This window comes from Acipenser ruthenus, chromosome 11, assembly GCF_902713425.1.
Source record: "Acipenser ruthenus chromosome 11, fAciRut3.2 maternal haplotype, whole genome shotgun sequence".
NCBI lineage: Eukaryota > Metazoa > Chordata > Actinopteri > Acipenseriformes > Acipenseridae > Acipenser > Acipenser ruthenus.
The window spans coordinates 5,937,073-5,955,935 of record NC_081199.1 but is presented as its reverse complement, the minus strand read 5'-3'; the positions used below and the strand labels follow the sequence as shown (position 1 = coordinate 5,955,935).

The 18,863-nt window shown below is 39.4% G+C and overlaps 1 protein-coding gene across 1 annotated transcript; it reads left to right on the top strand.

The window, feature by feature from the left end:
• Window positions 1-297: 297 nt before the first annotated feature.
• On the top strand, window positions 298-5,795 carry LOC117427111 (nucleolar complex protein 4 homolog). Its single transcript, XM_034045490.3, has 15 exons — window positions 298-492; window positions 958-1,078; window positions 1,340-1,446; window positions 1,754-1,861; window positions 1,996-2,145; window positions 2,500-2,602; window positions 2,702-2,736; window positions 2,825-2,875; window positions 2,965-3,076; window positions 3,329-3,389; window positions 3,625-3,735; window positions 4,135-4,298; window positions 4,563-4,645; window positions 4,946-5,059; window positions 5,550-5,795. Exons 1-15 carry the CDS (start codon window positions 337-339, stop codon window positions 5,664-5,666), a joined length of 1,593 nt encoding a protein of 530 aa, XP_033901381.2. The 5' UTR covers window positions 298-336; the 3' UTR covers window positions 5,667-5,795.
• The last annotated feature ends 13,068 nt before the right edge of the window (window positions 5,796-18,863 follow it).

Here is an 18,863-nt window from a genome sequence, read left to right as displayed (position 1 = left end):
GCCTTGTCTCTCATTGCCAACTGCTGCAGAATATTACTGTCCGCACTATAAAGCTTACCAGGATATGCTGAAAACAAACAACAATTGTGCAGTAATATAACTGCATGCTATAGATGGTTTCAGCGATGCATTTAATATTGACAGTGAGGGGTGTATGCTGACCCCCTTTTCAAACCTGTTAGGGAAAAAAACAATTAAAGCGTTTTGTTTGGTGTACAGCTGTACTTGTGCCTGCTTTTCGGTATCAACGGCGACAGGTGGCGCTCGTCTACCAGACGGGTTATTTTTCATTTGCGTAGAAGGGCCACGTGATCTGGTGTCGTGTTAACTACAAAGATGGCGCCGCCCGGAGACAGAAACGTGAGCGAGAAGCAAAAAGAAAAACAAAAACAAAAGAAATCTGTGAAAAAGGAATTAAGCACGAAAGCGGAGCTTGTACTGGAAAGTAGAAAACATGCCAACGATGTATTTGATATACTGGAATACCTGCAGGTAACAAACCGAAGCCCAGAACGTGTTTATTTTACTATATACTGTGTGTGTCGCGGATCTGTTTCCAGTGTTTCAGGTACAATTAAAAAAAAAATTAAAATATTATTAAAGTAATGTTTACTGAATTAAATTAAAACACTTGCGTGCACCAGTAGTGGAAGCAGAATTATGTAACAGAAAAACTTATTAGCCGTGACTGTTATACAGACCTAAATATGATTATTGAATGTTGAAAGCGTTATCAGTAGCGTTGTAAAATTCAATTACATTTGTAAAGTTAAAATGAAAATGTTAACGTCTTTTTAAATACGTCACTTTGACTGCTACTTAAGAAATAGCGCGCACACACTTTATTTAAGCAATTAAATGAATTCCCAGTAAAGTTCCCTGAAATGTACCTGTAATTAAGCTGCTGTATATGCTAACAGATTTTAGCAAGCTCTTTCTGTGCTTCTTTCCTCACAGTCTGAGAAGGAGGAGGAGGTGGTCTGTGCCATCAGAGCCTGCAGCAGGGTTTTCAGTGCCTTGTTAGAAAGGGGGGATCTTTATGTTGGTCAGCTGCCAAAGGAGGAGGAAACACTCGCAGGTATCACATGTTACACTGATTACTTTTTTTTTTAACTTAACAGTATTTTTATGTTCATTCAGTTTGAGAGCCTTTATTGTTTTCTAAAGCAAACTAGTTTTCTAACAAAATGGAAGGACTGTGCTAAATGAATGGATGCTTTCAAATGTTGGTAATACAAGTGTATTTGCTTGTATCTGCAAGCCAGGAGGACATACCCAGAAAATCTTAAAGCAAGTTAAATAATGATCCTACAGTAATTTTTTTTCTTTCGTACTGCAGCAGGTTACAGTGCTGAAGACAAGTACAAGGTGTGGATGAGGCACCGTTACAGCAGCTGTGTGCAGCAGCTCCTGGAGCTGATGGGCCATGACGAATACCAGGTCAAGGTGGGTGCAGTCTGCAGCACTAGAGGTGTGCGCTTACAGACCCGATCCTGGCACATCTTGCTGCTGATTTGATATTTAGCTAATGCATCTGTTCAGAACACACTCTAGGTATAGGAATTCCATTGCGCAACCTTTTGAAGCAATGCTAAGATCTTAATGAGTTGCTCATGTAAGTGAAGGTAGTTGTTTGTCATGAGTCTGTGTCTTGACCCTCTAGGGGCCCCTTAAGTAATAACAAAGTAGACCATGTAGCAGTAGAAACATAGTGAGAACATTTTTGTGTTGACTTTTGCTTCGGGTGCTTTAGGAGGCAGCACTGTGCGCGCTGATGAAGTTTGTTGAGATGGAAGGGAAACGCTCGCTGTTGAAAGTGGATTGGGACGAACACTACAGCTTTCCCAGGGAGCTTCTGAAAGTAAGTGTGCATGTTACACATCTTTGCTTTCACAAAGAGGCAGCTGACGGGTGATGTGTGTCATTTCCCAAAAGGCTTTTATAGATGACTACTAAAAAAAAAAGATCTATTTTTTCCCTACACCGTGTCTACAGTCTGTGGTGGAGCACTTGCTTTCCCTGGAAAAGCACATGTCCCTCCTGATCTCCAGATTCCAGGAATACCTTGAGTTTGAGGATATTCGGTACTACGTCATGGCATCTGTGAATGAAAATGTGGCCAAAGTTATGCAGAAAACTAAAGAGGTAAGCTTTGAAAACCTTGGAGTCATCTGGTTATTAAAGTAGCATATGTAGCTGTTCTTGACATGTCCAAGATCATTTTGCAAACTGCAGATTCATGAAGGATCCTGCCATTAGTCTAACCATGCATAATCGGGTCTAATCAGTTAATTTAAACTGAACTGAATTAAAGTAGAGCCCTTTGTGCACCAAAGGTGAAAAACAATTATCTATAATGGTCTTTGTTTCATATAATGAGCCAAATAATGTTATGAAGAATTCAACTTTGGCAGTGTTGGTTTGAGTTTTGATCAATTGAATAGACAGTAACTATCTGTTTTTTTTTTTTTTTGTTTGTTTTTTTTTTCCCCCCCCCAGGCACTGTTGCCAGTGTATCAGAACAATGTCTTTGCTCTGCTGTCAAACATCAATATGCCCAGCAAAGAAAGCGAAATGACCAACTTCCAGGTGAAACAGGAAGGTCCGTCTATACCTGTGTTTGTGAGCGCACTGCTCTGTTCTAGTGTTTTATAAATGTATGGATTCATGTTAGATATTAATGTGTGTGTTTTTTTCACAGCTAAACATGAAGAATGGAAAGCAGCAAAACTAAAAGTAAGCAGCTTCTCAATTTCGTAAAATCTATCAAATCACAAGACGATTTCTTTTCAGGCCGTTAATGTTTTTGCCTTTTGCATTCCAGGAACACAAGCGTGCCTTTGAAAGGATGTGGCTTGGTTTTCTTAAACACAAGGTAATTCTACAAAAGCCACTGTTTTCACATTCAATAAAATGCAATGAAATGAAAATGAACCCAACATCAGTTGTCCATTTCCTCTGCAGTTGCCGAGCAGCATGTATAAAAAGGTCCTGGTTATTCTACATGACTCCATTCTGCCACACATGAGCAAACCAACGCTGATGATTGATTTCCTCACTGCCGCCTACGACATCGGTGAGAACGCTCTCCTTTATAGACCAAAATACTACTTCCACTGTCCACCCACGTCTTTTTAAAATGCGCAATGTTAAATTGTCTCCAGTCTACGCTCCAATAAGTCCTCTAAATGCATTACAGTGTGTTCTAAAGACCAACATTCCCTACTGTGTCTGAAGGATTTCCTGAATTATAAGTGCGTGTTGCTAAGCTGCGCAGCACAGAAAGAGTAGAACGAACCAAACTTGCACTAAGCTTCGTTTTTTACAGGTGGAGCCATCAGCCTGCTTGCCTTGAATGGACTATTCGTTCTCATTCATCAACACAACCTGTAAGTATTGTATGTTTGGTTCAGTACTACTTGGGAGTCATCACTAAAGTGCCTGGCATGGGTGTGTCATTCCATGAATAGATCTCTTGAGGGGGACATAAAAACAATATAAATGTGAACGCTGCATTGCAAGAAAATGTCGTTTAGTTTTAATATAGGAGTAGTTTTGCATATTTTAAAATCTAACAAAAGGTTACTTGATGTAGTAACTGTGCATGTATTTGGAATGCTGTAGGGATTACCCTGATTTCTACAAGAAGCTCTACAGCCTACTGGAGCCCTCCATATTCCACGTGAAGTACCGGGCTCGCTTCTTCCACCTGGCTGACCTCTTCTTGAGTTCCAGGTAGGAATGTTGGATTTATATATAAACTTTAACACTGGTTGGTTTTCATTTATTTTTCCCATTTCCAGGCCACTATGTGTTCCTTGTGCAGAATATCTTAAATCAAGGACAAGAGATTCAATCTACAGTGTAGTTTAAATGGCCAGCGTGAAGCACCATAGTCTGTAGGTCGATCACATGCTTCTGGAAATGTAGCATACTTTTTATATGTTGCCACATTGCTGTGTGAACCTCTGAGTGACTTTAAGGACTATCGGATTTCAATATTCAGTGCAGGTAAAGGGTAGTTTGGCTTGCCATAATTTGTTGCTGACTTGCATTACAAAATCAAGTGCATACTATAGGCTGCAGTGATGATGAATTAGTATAGAAGTTGATTATGCTTTATCTGTTTTCCAGTCATTTGCCGGTATACCTGGTCGCTGCATTTGCCAAGAGACTGTCCCGGCTGGCTCTTACTGCTCCTCCACAAGCCCTGCTGATGGTCATTCCCTTCATCTGCAACCTGATCCGCCGACACCCCAGCTGTCGAGTGCTCATCCACAGACCCAGCGCAGCAGAAGGTAGGGCTCCCCAACTTTCCAACCTCGTTTTAACTATATCAGTGCGCAAAATGTTCAATATTGCATAAGCAACTAAGACAGGCCTTTTCTGCATTGAATGAATTCCTGTCCTTGCTGTTTTATACACAGCACATGCGGTCTAGAGTTTTGCATTTATGTGGTCAACATGCTGCAATCCAGTTCATTCTACAAACAGAAGCGGCTCAGGCCTGTTGATTGATGCAGCTGTGTTCTGAATGCTGCTTTGTTTTATTCCTCTTTAAGATCCTTCTGAAGACCCTTACATCATGGAAGAGGAGGACCCGGCCAAGTGCTGTGCTCTGGAGAGCTCCCTGTGGGAGTTGCAGGTGAGTTGGCATCGTATTGGGATTGGACGGCAGTGTGACTGGATTATTTAATGACTGACACACAGAATTATCAAGGATAATGGACAGTGGTAAGAAACAGTTTGGCGCAGAAGCAGCAGCATATATTCGTTGTAATTTCTGACATGGATTATTATTATCCTGTATTGTATTTCATTGATTGTGTCAGACTTGTTTTTGTTACTTCTTGATAACCTCTTGAGCTACTTTCCTTGGTGAGAGAGAGCCCGGTATTAGAATCTTGCTTGTGTTGACATTTCATTCTCGTATTGCTGCCTGTAGAGCCTGCAGAAACATTACCACCCGAATGTGGCAAAAGCAGCCTCTGTTGTCAACAAGCCGCTGTGCCAACAGGAGGTGGACATCAATCAGCTGCTGGAGGTTTCAGCCTTTGAGGTAACTTCAGACTTACACTGGGGGACGCACGTTCTTTTCTTTAAAAAGATCAGTCCTGTTTGCAGCTTTGTGTAATTGTATGGGGTCCTTTTTCTGTTTGTTCTGCACATATCACAGTTTTCCTCCTCCTCCTCCAGGATCTGTTTCCACCTGACCAGTCAATTCACTCACATTTGACCTTCACCTAGTAAAGTAACCCAAGGGTTTTACTGTGCAGATGGATTTGCGCATTCACTGTACTGACACTTGTGCCATTTGCACACACACACAGTCTCACATAATCTGTCACCCAAGAAGGAAGGTACAAGTTTGTGACTTTCAAAGAGAATCTCGAAAACATATGCATAGTGCAAACATGTCAACTAGTTTTCAGTACAAACCCCACACTAAAGTGTAAAAGTGGATAGTAAGTGTTTATTTTCTGTTGGCTTTTATATAGTAGAGGCTATTGTTACCCACACATTTTAAACTCTTAAGTATGTGCTTTCAGATCTTTGAAAAGGAATTGAAGAATAAAGCAAAGACTATCCCCCTGGAGTTTGAGCCAGCCCACACATTGCTTGGAAGGAATGATGAAGTTGTAGGATTGCACTTTGCATTGGAATAGTGATCCTAAAAGGAGTAGTGTCTTTGTTCCACATCTAAAATAACTGTACACTTTCGTGCTTCCTATAGTATTTCCACATTGTATAATGCCTCATCAATAAATACCATTTCATGGTACTATTTTGAAGTGCTTGGTTAAGACATATCTGTGGTTTCTTTCAGTGGCTAGGTCAGTGTTTATTTATAGCACCTTAAGGTAAAACTCAGGGGTTTAAATGTTTCTGTATCTGTGGCCACAATATTGTGGAATTCTTTAGTCACAATCTTTACTGCTTTAACTATTTGCATAGGTCAGATTTATCATTCAGGTTTACCATTTTATTTTATAACTAGTTTTAAACTTGAGTTTTCAGTACAATAAAAGCATTTCATTGCTTTATCACACAAATAGCATTTATTGTAAGTTATACAAAGAAAGAAGTTTGGATTAGTGTGAGCATCAATATTATTGTTTTGATTTGCTGGTACGTTACCGGCTTTCTTGGATCCCCCCAAAAAAAAGAATCCTTATAAATCATCATCATATGGTAATTTAGAGAAAATAATGTGCCTACTGTATGTGTCTCCTTATTTAAAGTATTTAGAATTGTTCTGTATTTGTGTCATGCAGGTACTGTAGCTGCCTCCTCTCAAGCTGCAGGGGTTTATTCATTGTGTCGATTCTGACAAGTAAATCATAGCAGAGACAGGCTTTCTCATCAGAAGCCTAAAGAATTTAGAGTATGCTAAAATCCTGACATTTCATCAATGGGTAAAGTCGGGCTACAGACTTCTATTACATGACCGCGAAGCAGCCATCAGCCATTTTCAAGTTATGCAAACTTAATAAAGGAGCTGTTTGTTGAGTTAATAGATAGATCTGCCAAACAGCATTCATTTATCTCAAAACATCTTTATATGCAACTCTGGGAATGTCAGTGAGAGATGACAGGAGCATAAGAAAAGGTTTAAATCAAGACTTGAATCCTATGGTACTGTGGTTTCTTGGCAAATGGCCAAAAAGGTGAGTCACTGGAATAAAAAAATGTTTTAGGTGGGGGTGAATGGGGCCAAGCACACAGTCTAGAGCAATTTATTATTGAATAAAAATAAGAAATAGTCAGACAAGGGGCTTTTGGCAGACAGCAAAGCTCTTTACAAAATAAGCCAAAACCAAAGACCAGTTTGCATGACAAGTAGGGCTTTTGATAGAGGGTATCAGTCCCCACAGAACAGTGCAGTGCAGGGCGGAGTGTTCTGCTTTTACTGACACTGGAGGGCACTGCGATACTGAACACCAGTCAGCCCTCTGTAAATTGATTCTTAGTTTCTTTAGTAAAAGGTCTGACCAGTATTTATAATTTATGATTTTAAAACCAGCACTTTTTTCAACACAATAAACAGCAATGACAATCTAGACAGGTAGGCTTTTACTTAAACTTTTTTTTTTTTCAATGTCTGATGAGAAGCATATCGAGATGTACATACAACAGTGGGCCATTTAGTCAAGGTCTATTGGAGTTACTGCTTAAGAAAGCCATGTTTCTAGTGTTCAACATTTAGGAATTTAACTAACACATTGAGGTTTGCTTGCATGTACAGTATATATAATTGACTTAATACTGTATTAATCTTTAATAATTTTTTGTATTGTATTATAAAATACGATTTAACATAGATGGAAAGGATATATAGGATCTGTAGCACTGTTGTTATTTAACCTCTGAAGATTGTTGTACACGTTGATGGCATTAGCTACAATGGTAAAAAAAACACTGGCACTATTTATATTACTTTGCACTGTACTATTTACTGACTCGCAAAGGAACAGAATATTTCAACATAAGCTGTCAGGAGAACCCAATCTACTGTCATGGAAGTTTTCAAGGTCTGAAGCAGTGAAGTATATCTAAACAGGAGTGATCTGAGGTGAGGCACGCAGCTTCAGTGAGAGCTGGGAATGTCAATTACACAGATCACCTCCACGGATATAAGTAACACATCACAGATCTCACCACAGTTTAAAAAAAAAAAAAAAAACTAGGTCAACATGAAGTACTGTACATCCTCAACACTTCAATACAAATGCATGCAAAATCAGAGAAGTGGTTTCTGGGCTACAGCTTTCCATTGCCCACTACCAATACCCATCACAGCTGGATTATAGCTTGTGTGGCTTCTACATGTGAAGACTGTCACCGATAGTAACATTCACAGTTCCCAGGAGTTTTAAAAAAAGTAATTAGTGGCATTCCCCTCCCTCAGGGAGCAAGTGCAGTTGAGATCGGGGAAAACCCTGGAAATCCTAGATGTGATTGCATGATATTATCCACACGCACACCATCGTTTCATAACATCTGTTGTGTGAAGAGGGCCTTGTCGTATCAGCGTGTCTAATGACGGGAATTTTCTTTTATGTGGCTAAATTGAAAACTGGCTTTTAGGAGTCTGCACCAGACTGAAGAGTTGTCAATTATAAACAATCTGTAATTTGATTTTTTTTTTCTGCACATTTTATATAATGGCATTAACAAGTATATTGTATTGATTTCGGTTTTTTCTAATTCCCATACTGGAAATAAGTATGCTCATGTAAAAATATCAATATTTGATTCTAAGCTAACCATAAATGGTGGTTGTGCTGTTTCGAGAGCTATTTATGCAGTTTAGAAACCAGGGCGCACACATACCAGGGTGTCCTCAAAATCATCTAATAATTGCAGTAAACCCAGCGAAGATGGTTACACTCTGGGGGACGAGTCCGATTTCTGTTCTTGGATTTAAGTGCTGGTTTAGCCACACAAAACCAGCTGTCGGATTTGAATCCGAGTCTATTGTCATTTGGGGCTCACAGGGAAGCTTACAAGCCAGAACAAAGCCGGGCCAGATCAAACATCTATCTGGCTTTGATTTGCGCTGATTTAAATCCTAGCCTTATGAATCACATTGGTTTAATCTAAATGGATTTACAGGGGTTTAAATCTGGATTTTTTTAGCAATTCCATTGATTGACACTAGTGCGGTTCTTAAAGCTGTTCCAAGTAGTTAACCCCTTCATGAAGTATCAGATTCCTGTGTTCCAGGGGCAGGCATCAAGCTCCAAAGGAACTACACATCAGTCCTGACTATCCTGCAGCTGCTGCCATGGGATGAGAATTTATCAAGATCATTTTCCAATTTTTTAGGAAGAAAAATGGAACCAGTCTCAGTATACATTTCAGGTTTATCCGACGTAATAGACAAGCATTGAAGTAAAAAAAAAAAAAAAAGGGATTCTTAATTCTCTTGTTCCACTATGCCTAAGACTGTTAAACACAACACGCAAATAAACGTGTTGATTTATATTTCAGAAATCTTATCAAGAAAGAGCCATCACAAAGCTGGTGAGGGGAGATAAAATGTGCTGTTTTATACTGCTGTGTCGCTTATCTAAGGATTCAAGCATGTACCTGCGTGTATCCCCAGTGATTCCTGATATGATGTAACTGTCTGCTCACAAAGGCTCTTTCTGCGTTTCATTGATTGCTTTGTGTTTTAAATAGAAATCAATCTGATGCTGGCTGCTTCCCAATATCACATGTTGAAGCTTTGACCTTGTATTACCTGTGTTTCATGAGAATGGAATGCATTCCACCCATTACTTGGTGCTCAATTAATATATATTAACTCTACACTGTGTTACTGCTTGACAGCTACTGCATGTGCTTTGTACAGATTGCATTACAGTTTTAGAAGTCTTGTCAGTGCATGGAGTGGAAAGAAAAAAGGGATGACATTTCTGATTATTGCTTTGTTCTGTGCAGCTGTTGTACGCTATTGTGTTGGTGCAGTGCAGAGAGCCAAAGGAAATTGAACTGAAAATTGAATTGGAGTATCTATAAAGCAGAGATTATGTTCAGTCTTTTATTCTCCGTGTCAAATGCATACGTACATGTGTGGTGGTAGTTTTGCATTGATGGCAAACTTCTGTAAATATAAAGACGGCGCCACTAAATTATTTTTTGAAATATTAAATATTTTTCCTGCTGGCTTTCAAACTTGATATTTTACCCTGGCTGCTCAACTACGTTATGTGGAGCCCTGAAGACTTATGTTTTTTAAAAAAAACATTTAAAAGCACTCTAGTCATCTCTCAACATTTGTAACACAAAATAAATCCATTTAGCCAGGGTACTAATGGGGTTGGGTAAAACGAGCAGTGACATGATTTGTCCAGCAGTGGGCTCGGTCTGAAACCAGTATTGATTGCAGCTGAAATGCGTTTACCTTCCAGCAGGTGGCCTGTGCTGATGTAGAATGCAGATGAAATGTGTTATTGTCCAGCAGGGGGCTATGGTTCAGTACAGAATGAAAGTGTAATGGAGTTATTATCCAATAGATGGATAATACTCATATAATTATTCTATGCGTTGCTGAGAAATACTAAAAGAAACTAAATACTAAAATGAGAGTTATGGATGATGAGTTTCTAGAAGAGGTTGAGTATTAATATAGTAGCCATTCAGTGCACCACATCCATCAGCCCTATGCATACTGTACAGGTGGGCTTGAGGCTTGTTCTCTGTAGATTGTCTCTGCAGATCACATATTCGACTTAATCTGTTTAGAATAATATAAAACGACAATGATTTTTCAATGAAGATAATTACGTGCCATATTCAGGTGTAGGGTTCTTTTAACAGCATGCTGTCCTAATTAAAAACCAGTCTGTGGGAATCACTATGACTGTGATTGTCTCGATGTCATGCACGGGAACACACTGGGTTTAATTAACATAGAAACTGCAAATCCTTTTTTAATCCAAAAAGGCTGTTTGAATCTTTTTACAGATGAACAATTAAAATGAAAAGCGAGGCATGGCTTCCAGTGTGAGCTGAAACTAAATTATAACCAACAGAAGAGAAATATTGGACAAGTTTGTACTGTTGGCCTTCAGTGTCCTGTAAACAGAACTGAAATTAGGATGTTACCATGCATCCGTCTATCTAGCATTAGGCTTAGTGGCTACTGATCCACTTGTTTAACCTTTCTGGGCTTTATAAATAGTTAAACCCATTGATTTTAACTGCGAATGCTAGGTTATCTTTAAGCTAACAGTTTTAGATAATAGAAATTATCTGCTTGTATACAGAGTGATGTGAATTGCAGTATGGCTGTTGTATTTAACATGCTCTCTTTCAGAATCAGCCTGTATGAGATCTGGATATAACTCATTGCACCTAGACAGCTGTTCAGATTGCACTGCCCTCCTCGTTGACTGCAATGAATGAGGATTGGGAAGGTAGGACCCTGTCTGTGTGAGCAATGACTCCATCAGGGGACCTCTGCCCTTGTCAACAGCCCCCCTCACCAGAGTCACATGATGGATATCAGCTGTGTAATACTGGAGAGGGGATAATTCCGCAATTCTCCTTTCATTCCAGCTGAAATTGAAACCAAGTGCTGGTAGACTTAAGAGAAATGGTGAGGTCTGTGCTTGGGTTTTTATTACCAGCCTTGGCTAGGAATGGGCACTGCAGAGCTTAACACAGCATGTGGAACATGTAAGAGAGAGTGTTTACTGCAAATGTTTATTAACCATTCTCACATAATGGTTGACTTTATAGCATGGTTAAAGTATTGCAAGTGTTACAGCTACAACTAGGAAAAGCATTACTATAAATGGCAAAGAATAGTAAAAGCAAAGTGTGACCAGTTTTTCAGTATTATTATAACGTTTATTTATACTTTTTGTTCTTGAGAGACAATAGCCTTAATACAGTGGAAAGCAAGGCAGATTTGAGAGTTGCATGGATACAAATATGCTATTGGTTTCCTCCCCCACAGTCTTGCAATACCACCTTAAATCTGACACAAACTAATATGCATTAGGGGCGTTATGGATGGCATTCCATTTGAATACACATGCATTTGTTCAGCGTTAATTGATGTATAACACCTGGGCTGAGGCTTTGAAACCGTACCCAGGAGGTGAGGGATAGAGAGGGGCTTTTCAAACCACCCTGTTCCTGCCTCCACCGGGACAGGTCTATTATTCTAACTGATGACACGGGTCCCTTCTAATTCCTCGGTCCAGCGCTTTGTTTTAATTGCTATGAAGTTGCGTTGAAGCCGCCACGCTCCACTTCAGTTAATATGCTTCAGAATGTCATCCTGTGCTTTGAAGGGTTCCGAGATCTCTCGGACTCCACCATACAGACAAGTCTGCATTTATTTTACCTGTCAAAGCCCAGCGGGAACGAAAGGCACCGTGTCGTTTTTCATTTGCGTTGCAGGGCTGACCGTGTCTGGGAGCCTTAGCATCTTTTATCAACAGGATGTGTGTACACACAGCCAGTTCCACTCTCATATTATCACGGAGATGGATGTGTGCAGTCATTTGTTACCCTCTCTGTACATAATGCCCTCGATACTGAACAGCTAATGTCATCCTGGTGTGTGCTGCTGGACTTCTAACTTCCTCTCTTCTGTGATGCGTCCCTCTTGTCAGTACAACTGCAGTTTCTTTGTACAAGGGAGACTGGAAAGGCTGGGTGACCTGAATCACATCACCGAGTCATCGTCCCACTAGGAGCTTGTCATTTGATTTGTATTTCTTTTTGCAATTTGATATTAGAACTATTAAAACAGCACAAACTCTAGGACAGTGGGGCAAGCTGTGACCTTTATTAAAAGGGACCTCAAAGATTTGTGATTTTAAAGCTGATTGTTTTACAAAATTACTTTCAAATAAGCAAAATGCACAAGTGAGCCTACATATAATTTGAATGAGGCAATAGAGATGTTAATTGTAGTTCCTTTAAAGGTGAAACAACTTCCATAGTTAATATTTCATTTTTGGCCGTCACTTGTAGGCAAAACTCCCATCTTATAGACTTTGTCCTTTAGTGAAGCCTTGAAAGGCAATTTTTAGGTGAGCACATTGCTACAGAGTGCTGTCCTGAGGTCAACCGTGAACGAGACTTCTGTTCATACCCGAGTTCCTGAAGGATCGGAGTTGTCCACATCACAAGACTGCAGCACAGTGTGAAACGATAGATAGCTTTTCTTTCGGGGGGGGGGGCATAAATGAAAGAGAACCAAGATTAATTTCTCAGTAGGTGTAGACAGGATGGTCCCTGCAGGAGACAGGGGGCACACGAAGAACAGCATGGTGAGAATCCAGCATTACATTTAATGATCAGCAGAGTTCATGTATGGATGTATTTTTTTTTGTATATTTATAGATTAAAGCCAAGTTACTGACGTGTTAACTTTATGCTCTGAAGAAAGCCTTCCAGTAAAATAATTTGAAATACTGTTTGCTAGTCCTTATGTAGTAGCACATAGTATAGTAATGCAACATTGGTTCTTACCATTGTGGTTCCAATATGGTAGGTAATGAAATGAAAACGGTATCACTGTGTGATATGCATGAGGCAGCCCTTGCAGAACAACTGCCCCCTCACACTGCCTTAGTTGTGCCACTGCTTGCATGTGGGTTGAACATCCTTTGTTAAGGGAACGAGCTTCTAGCCATGGAAGACCATACTGAGCAAAGTGCAGGATGCATTTTCTCAAAGAAGTGTCACAGACATACTGTGAATGAATAAATACATGTTGCATTTAAATAAACATGATTTTCATAGGAAAACTGATAGAATCATTGTGTCCCTCATATCAACATTACACATAAATCTGAAATATATTTATTTTTTAAGATGGCCAGATTTTCAGTGCTTAGTCAGAATTGATTTTGCATGACATCAAACATCACCATGGTTACCACAGCCTCCCCACTGGAAACACTCTCCTCCTCCTGCAATCCATTAGACTTTGACCCAGCATGTTAAACAGCTCAAATTCATGTACTCCACATTTCCTGTTTCTCTTTATTTTCATTGGGAATAACAAGCTCATGTGTTTAGAATAGATAATCCCCACCTCACCAAGTGCAGTATTACACAACTGAGTTCATACATTTGCCTTCTTCAGGTAGCTGGTTAAATCTACCGACTGTAGCAAATAAAAATATGTACAGGCTGCAGTGAATCCTGTCATTTACTTTAGAACATTTGACTCAAGTGAATTTCAAACATGGAAAGACAATGTGCAAAATACTTTTAAATGCAGTTTGTGATGTGTGTCATAAATGGATTGTTCCTGCAGTAATTGAGTACTGTACATAAATCAAGATGTGAAACTCCAGCATAGAAAACGGCTCTTCGGCAAGTTATCTGCTGTGTGTCTCGTCTGCAGATTTTTAAAATAAATCTTGGTGGCTGTATGAGCACTATAGCCTTTCACCTGATTTATACTAAACCCAGATTCACATTGCATTCTGTGCCCGATAGATACAAAGCAATGCAGGTACAGTAAATTAAGAACTTCTTATTGCAGTTTCAATTTGAGAGCAGTACCAGTACCTGCTACATTTATTTACATAGAGATGACCATGTGAGCAGTTACACGGTTACAACATTGTACACACCATTTCTGTGTAATTAAACGCTTATTACACCAGTAGTTACTGTGTAAGAGCAGGAATCATGCATGGTTATTACTGTGTTATTACATGGTTATAGGTATGTTTTTTATTATATGCAGTACGTTCAATCACACAATTGCTAAATGTTACATTTTAATTGCAAGAGATGGTCCCTAGATACTGTTTCTTTGTGATTTTGCCAGTTAGTAAATGTCTCAAATTCAAACCAGTCTTTTAGCAGCATGTCAGACAGCCTTAATTGAGGGATCATTTTCCATTCTTCTTTAGCATTATAGTGGAGCAATTAGGAAACATTATTCACAACCAGAATCCAATTAATCATATCAGAATGTGAAACAAATACAAATTTTAAACAAAAGAAACTTTGCCATCAGCAACTTTCAATACACAATTAACATGACAACATTCCTTGCTGACCTGGTAGCGCCGATCCAAGCCCAGGAATCTCATTAAGTTTGGTACGTTATATAAATACTTTACTTTCTACATGTATTTATACATATACACATAAAAGGTTGTTTCGAAATGCTGTTGTGAAAAAATACGTGGCAAATGGTCCATGGGAAAAGTCCAAACACCAAGGTGGTCCCTACATTGAAAAAGGTTGGAAAGCACTGAGCTAAAAGATTTATAATGTTCCACCATATTCTAGTCAAGGGAAGTCCAAAAAGTAAACCAAATCTGCTACTCCACCAGCTTGTAAAGAGAGAAGCTGTACAGAACAATTGGTTTGTTTTAATTTGCACTGTATATCAATTATGCATCGGATTACTTTGCGTGACTTTCTGTTGTAAGAATGAAACTGAACATGGTCATGTTTGCCTCAATATATTCTTGTTCAAATACTGGATTCTTTGTGTCAGCAGTTTTCAATGTCGTATATACAAACCCAGCTGTGTCGAAACCCTTACAAGTCCATCATGAAGAATTAGAACTTGCATCAATGCCTGGAACATGTTGTGCTGTAATCTCTCATCAGAGGTGTGGGAAGGGCAGGCAAACAAAGAGCACCCTTGCTGAGGGAAGAGATTTATTCATACAGTATGCCAGTAGAATTATTATTCTCCTATCCTTCATGTGGAAAGAGCCGGTCTCGCAGGCCCTTGTGGTTTTAGTGGTGAGACACTGTAATGAAAGCAGACAACAATTACAATTTTATTCATACTGTACTAGAGGGGTTTAAAGTCTAAAGGAGCATCGCCAGCTCCAGCGTGCTGGGAACAGGGAAAGATGACATAATACACACAGGCCCAGTCCAAAGACAAGAACAGCAGTGAACAAGAGTAAGGCATTGGATTGTGTGCTGTTTGGGTTGCTACACTACAAAATGGCAGGCCTGACTAAAGGTAGCAGCATCTTATGACAATTCTCTCTTCTAACATTTACAACTGGCACGCTAAGCAAGGGCAAAAGCACATTTTCTGACAAGAATGAAACCGTTTTATTTGTTTAAAACCAGAGACGCAACTTAGTTTCAGTCTGCAGTGGGGTAATTGTTGTTCGGAGCAATTCCTTGCTAGTTTTGTACCGTTGAAATGGGTTTGTGCCTGTGCACTGACAGGGCCCCTAATAGTAAATAAATAGTAACTAAATAGAGTTTGAAACAGCACGAGGCAGTCAGCTATGTAAATAAAAGACTATAGGCTGTTTCTCTTTGCACTGAGGGTTAAAGATAGAGACCCACCACTATGTTTTCCCTGGTAAAGGTCAAAGATATTTAGCAGAGGAACACTGCTGAGTGACACAGCTTGGATGAACACATTACTCTGCCCTCTGACAAATTGTTTCCTCAGACAGAAGTGGACCTGGTGTTTTGCAGCGTCTAAAACAAGAATCAACACTTGGAAAAAAAAACCCCATCTATTTCATAAACTGCAGTACTTCAGTTAAAAAAAAAATAATAATAATAATGACTGGAAACCAAAGCCCAGAAGTGTTTCGTCCTTTCAAATTATTTTATTTTATTTATTTCTGCTAAACTGACCTCAGAGTTACTGAGAAGTAAATTGCACCCTTCACTCAAAAGTACCTAGAAAAAAAAAGCGGTATCATTTAATGAAATTATAGTATCGTTTTCCGCCACATGTACAGTTATTCAAATCAGCGGTTTGTTATATGTGGAGAGAAAAGAGAGGCCTACGGGGGGAAACCCTCGTGGCAGCCTGTCAACCAAAGCTATCAACCTGTCTCCCTCCCTCTCTCCCTCTCCTTGACGTCTGGGTTACACTGTCATTTGCCTGGCTGACAGTTTCATGATGTGATATTCCATAGAAACATGCTAAAAGCTTGACAGTTTTTGAGACAAGGGAGCTTTTATTCCTTGGAGGAGCCACAAGCCACAGTCTCTGTCCTATTAGCGATAGCCGATCTGACGGGTTGCGTGTTCGTGTGACACTCTGTCCGCGATCATTGTGTCCTTTTTTTGTACGCTAGGATTCCCCAGTTGCCTCTTTGAGGTCCTTGATGCAGTGTTTTGAAGGGTGAATGAAAGACTTTAATGAGATGAAGTCAAGTGGTTTTCTACAGTGCTCTGCTCACATGGGACTCTATTCAAGGATGCTAGGAAATTAATAACAATTCTGTTCTTATTACAGTGCTTTATTTGTTTAATTTTGTTTAAAATTGAATCAATGCTAGATTTCATACAGTAACGGATGTTGCATCTGCAATCACATGCCGTGACCCATACTGTTAAGGATAATCCTAGCTGTAATGTAAGTGATTCAATCAATTGAAAAACAGCAGCTGTCACGCTTAATTGTCCTCTTCACTGTAAAATACCCGGCAAGCTGTGCCTGTTTGATTTCTTCTCTTTATCGAAGGCCACTGTTATGCAGTAAATAGCTACAGTGCAAGAAACGTTTATTTCAAACCACACAGTAGGCCATTAATAAATAATATATTTATTACCCAGCAGAAGCAGACAATTATCTATTAAGCTTTAAACCAATAGGCCTTGTTCATGCATTTTTTAAATGTATTTCTGAACTACTAAATCTACAGCAGTGTGGGAGTTATCTCTGTCCTGTTTGCTGCAGCTGGGAAGCAAAACAGCTGCACTGGCAGCCTTTATTCCAATGCGTTGTTTCTGACGAGTTTCCTTTCCAAAGGATAAGCTTGGAATTTCAGTTTCTATGCTGGGAATCCGGGCACGCATTGAATAGATTTTTTATAAAGTCCTGTAATAGATTTATAACAACTATTTGCCTTCCCTTACAAAAACGGTACTGCTCAGTACAACTCCAGTTACTCTACTAGAAAACCTGTAGACTCAGTCACTCAGACTTAGTGTAACTATTTGTATTATGAAGGGCTGGACTTCTGCATTCACTACTTGAGCATGTCTCACTGCTTAACATCAAGAAGTACAGTATTCGTTTGCAGCAATTAAGTTGTATGCAGTCCTGTTAAAACAGTTAATTGTATTAACTGACAAAAGTTTGAAGACTTTCATTCAGGTTATTAAAATTAATTTGTATTATTTTACCACAGTAGATTTACTTGGTTTAATGACTGCATTTTTTTGTACGAGTTAATTTAAATTGTTTTCTTAAACAATTCGGGGTAATAAATCAAAACAAATCTTAAATGTGTATCTGTAGTACTGATAAATTACCTGAATTAACTGGATTCTTTGCTTTTTCAGCAGTTTCATTGCATTGTGTATATTAGTCATTGTTGTGGTAATCAAGTAGTAAGTAATTCATTCCATATGTTCTTCCCATCATTTGGTAGAACCCAAACCCCAGAAATATAATCAGCTAATCTGTGAAAGCCTGAAGCAGACTCCTGCTAGAAGGTGCAATGCAGAATGTGAAAGTGGCCTGTATGCCATATGTCACTCCTAACTAACATTAGAGCTCAGCTGGTGCCTGGCAAGTCCACAATGTTCTCTCCCAGAAACAGTTGATAGGTAATCACAGCCTTTGCAATCCATCAAGCTCTCAGACAGTGATATTTACTTTAAGCTCTAGGTCTATTTTACCTCCACTGCCTTGAAGTGCTGCCTGATTACCATGGCAGTAGGAGCTGAATTGCCCACGGCTGGGAGATCCCTTGACTAATCTGTAATCGCACACACAGCACACACGGGTTTCATGAAGAGAAGAGGTAGCATTATACTCATAAAAGGGTCTCCGGCTATTTGATTGCTTTATCTATTGTATCCTTACAGCCTTCGTTATCCTGACCTATCACAACCTAGAACTAACCACAATGGCGTAGATTCTGATACTCTCAAGAACTAAGAAATGTCTGTACCAAGTTTCATCTCACCTGGATGACCATCTGTTCTTTAGATACAAAAAAGTGTGACACACAGCATACGCATAGGTGCCTCCACTGTCCAAAAAAAGAAAAATCTACATTTTACTTGAATAGGGGCAGTGATTTAAAGAAAGCATTTTAATTCCTCAGATGCTGTTGTCTCATTCCCAGTGTCCATCCCTGTTCACTGATAGTATTGTGTTTGTTGTTATGCTTGAATAGGTACTTGGCAGGCTTTTGAAATGATGAGTGACACTAGAAAGAGAGAGAGATGACTATCAATCATCAGTTCTGTTTGCTCAAAAGACACATATCCGATGTTATCATTTTATTTCTTTATTTATCTTCCTCCAGCCTTGGGTGCACAGAATAAGCGCGAGTCAGGGGTTAGACACTAGATGGCGCTGTTCCTGTAGCAGTTTGTGAAGATCCTGGGCAGCCATGTTGTCCCCTCCACTGGGAAAT

Bases quoted from the DNA above. Each gene is read 5' to 3' on its own strand.
- LOC117427111 (XM_034045490.3), top strand. From the start codon at position 337: ATGGCGCCGCCCGGAGACAGAAACGTGAGCGAGAAGCAAAAAGAAAAA. The intron at 493-957 runs GTAACAAACCGA...CTTTCCTCACAG, and splicing joins ATATACTGGAATACCTGCAG to TCTGAGAAGGAGGAGGAGGT. The intron at 1,862-1,995 runs GTAAGTGTGCAT...CCGTGTCTACAG, and splicing joins TTCCCAGGGAGCTTCTGAAA to TCTGTGGTGGAGCACTTGCT.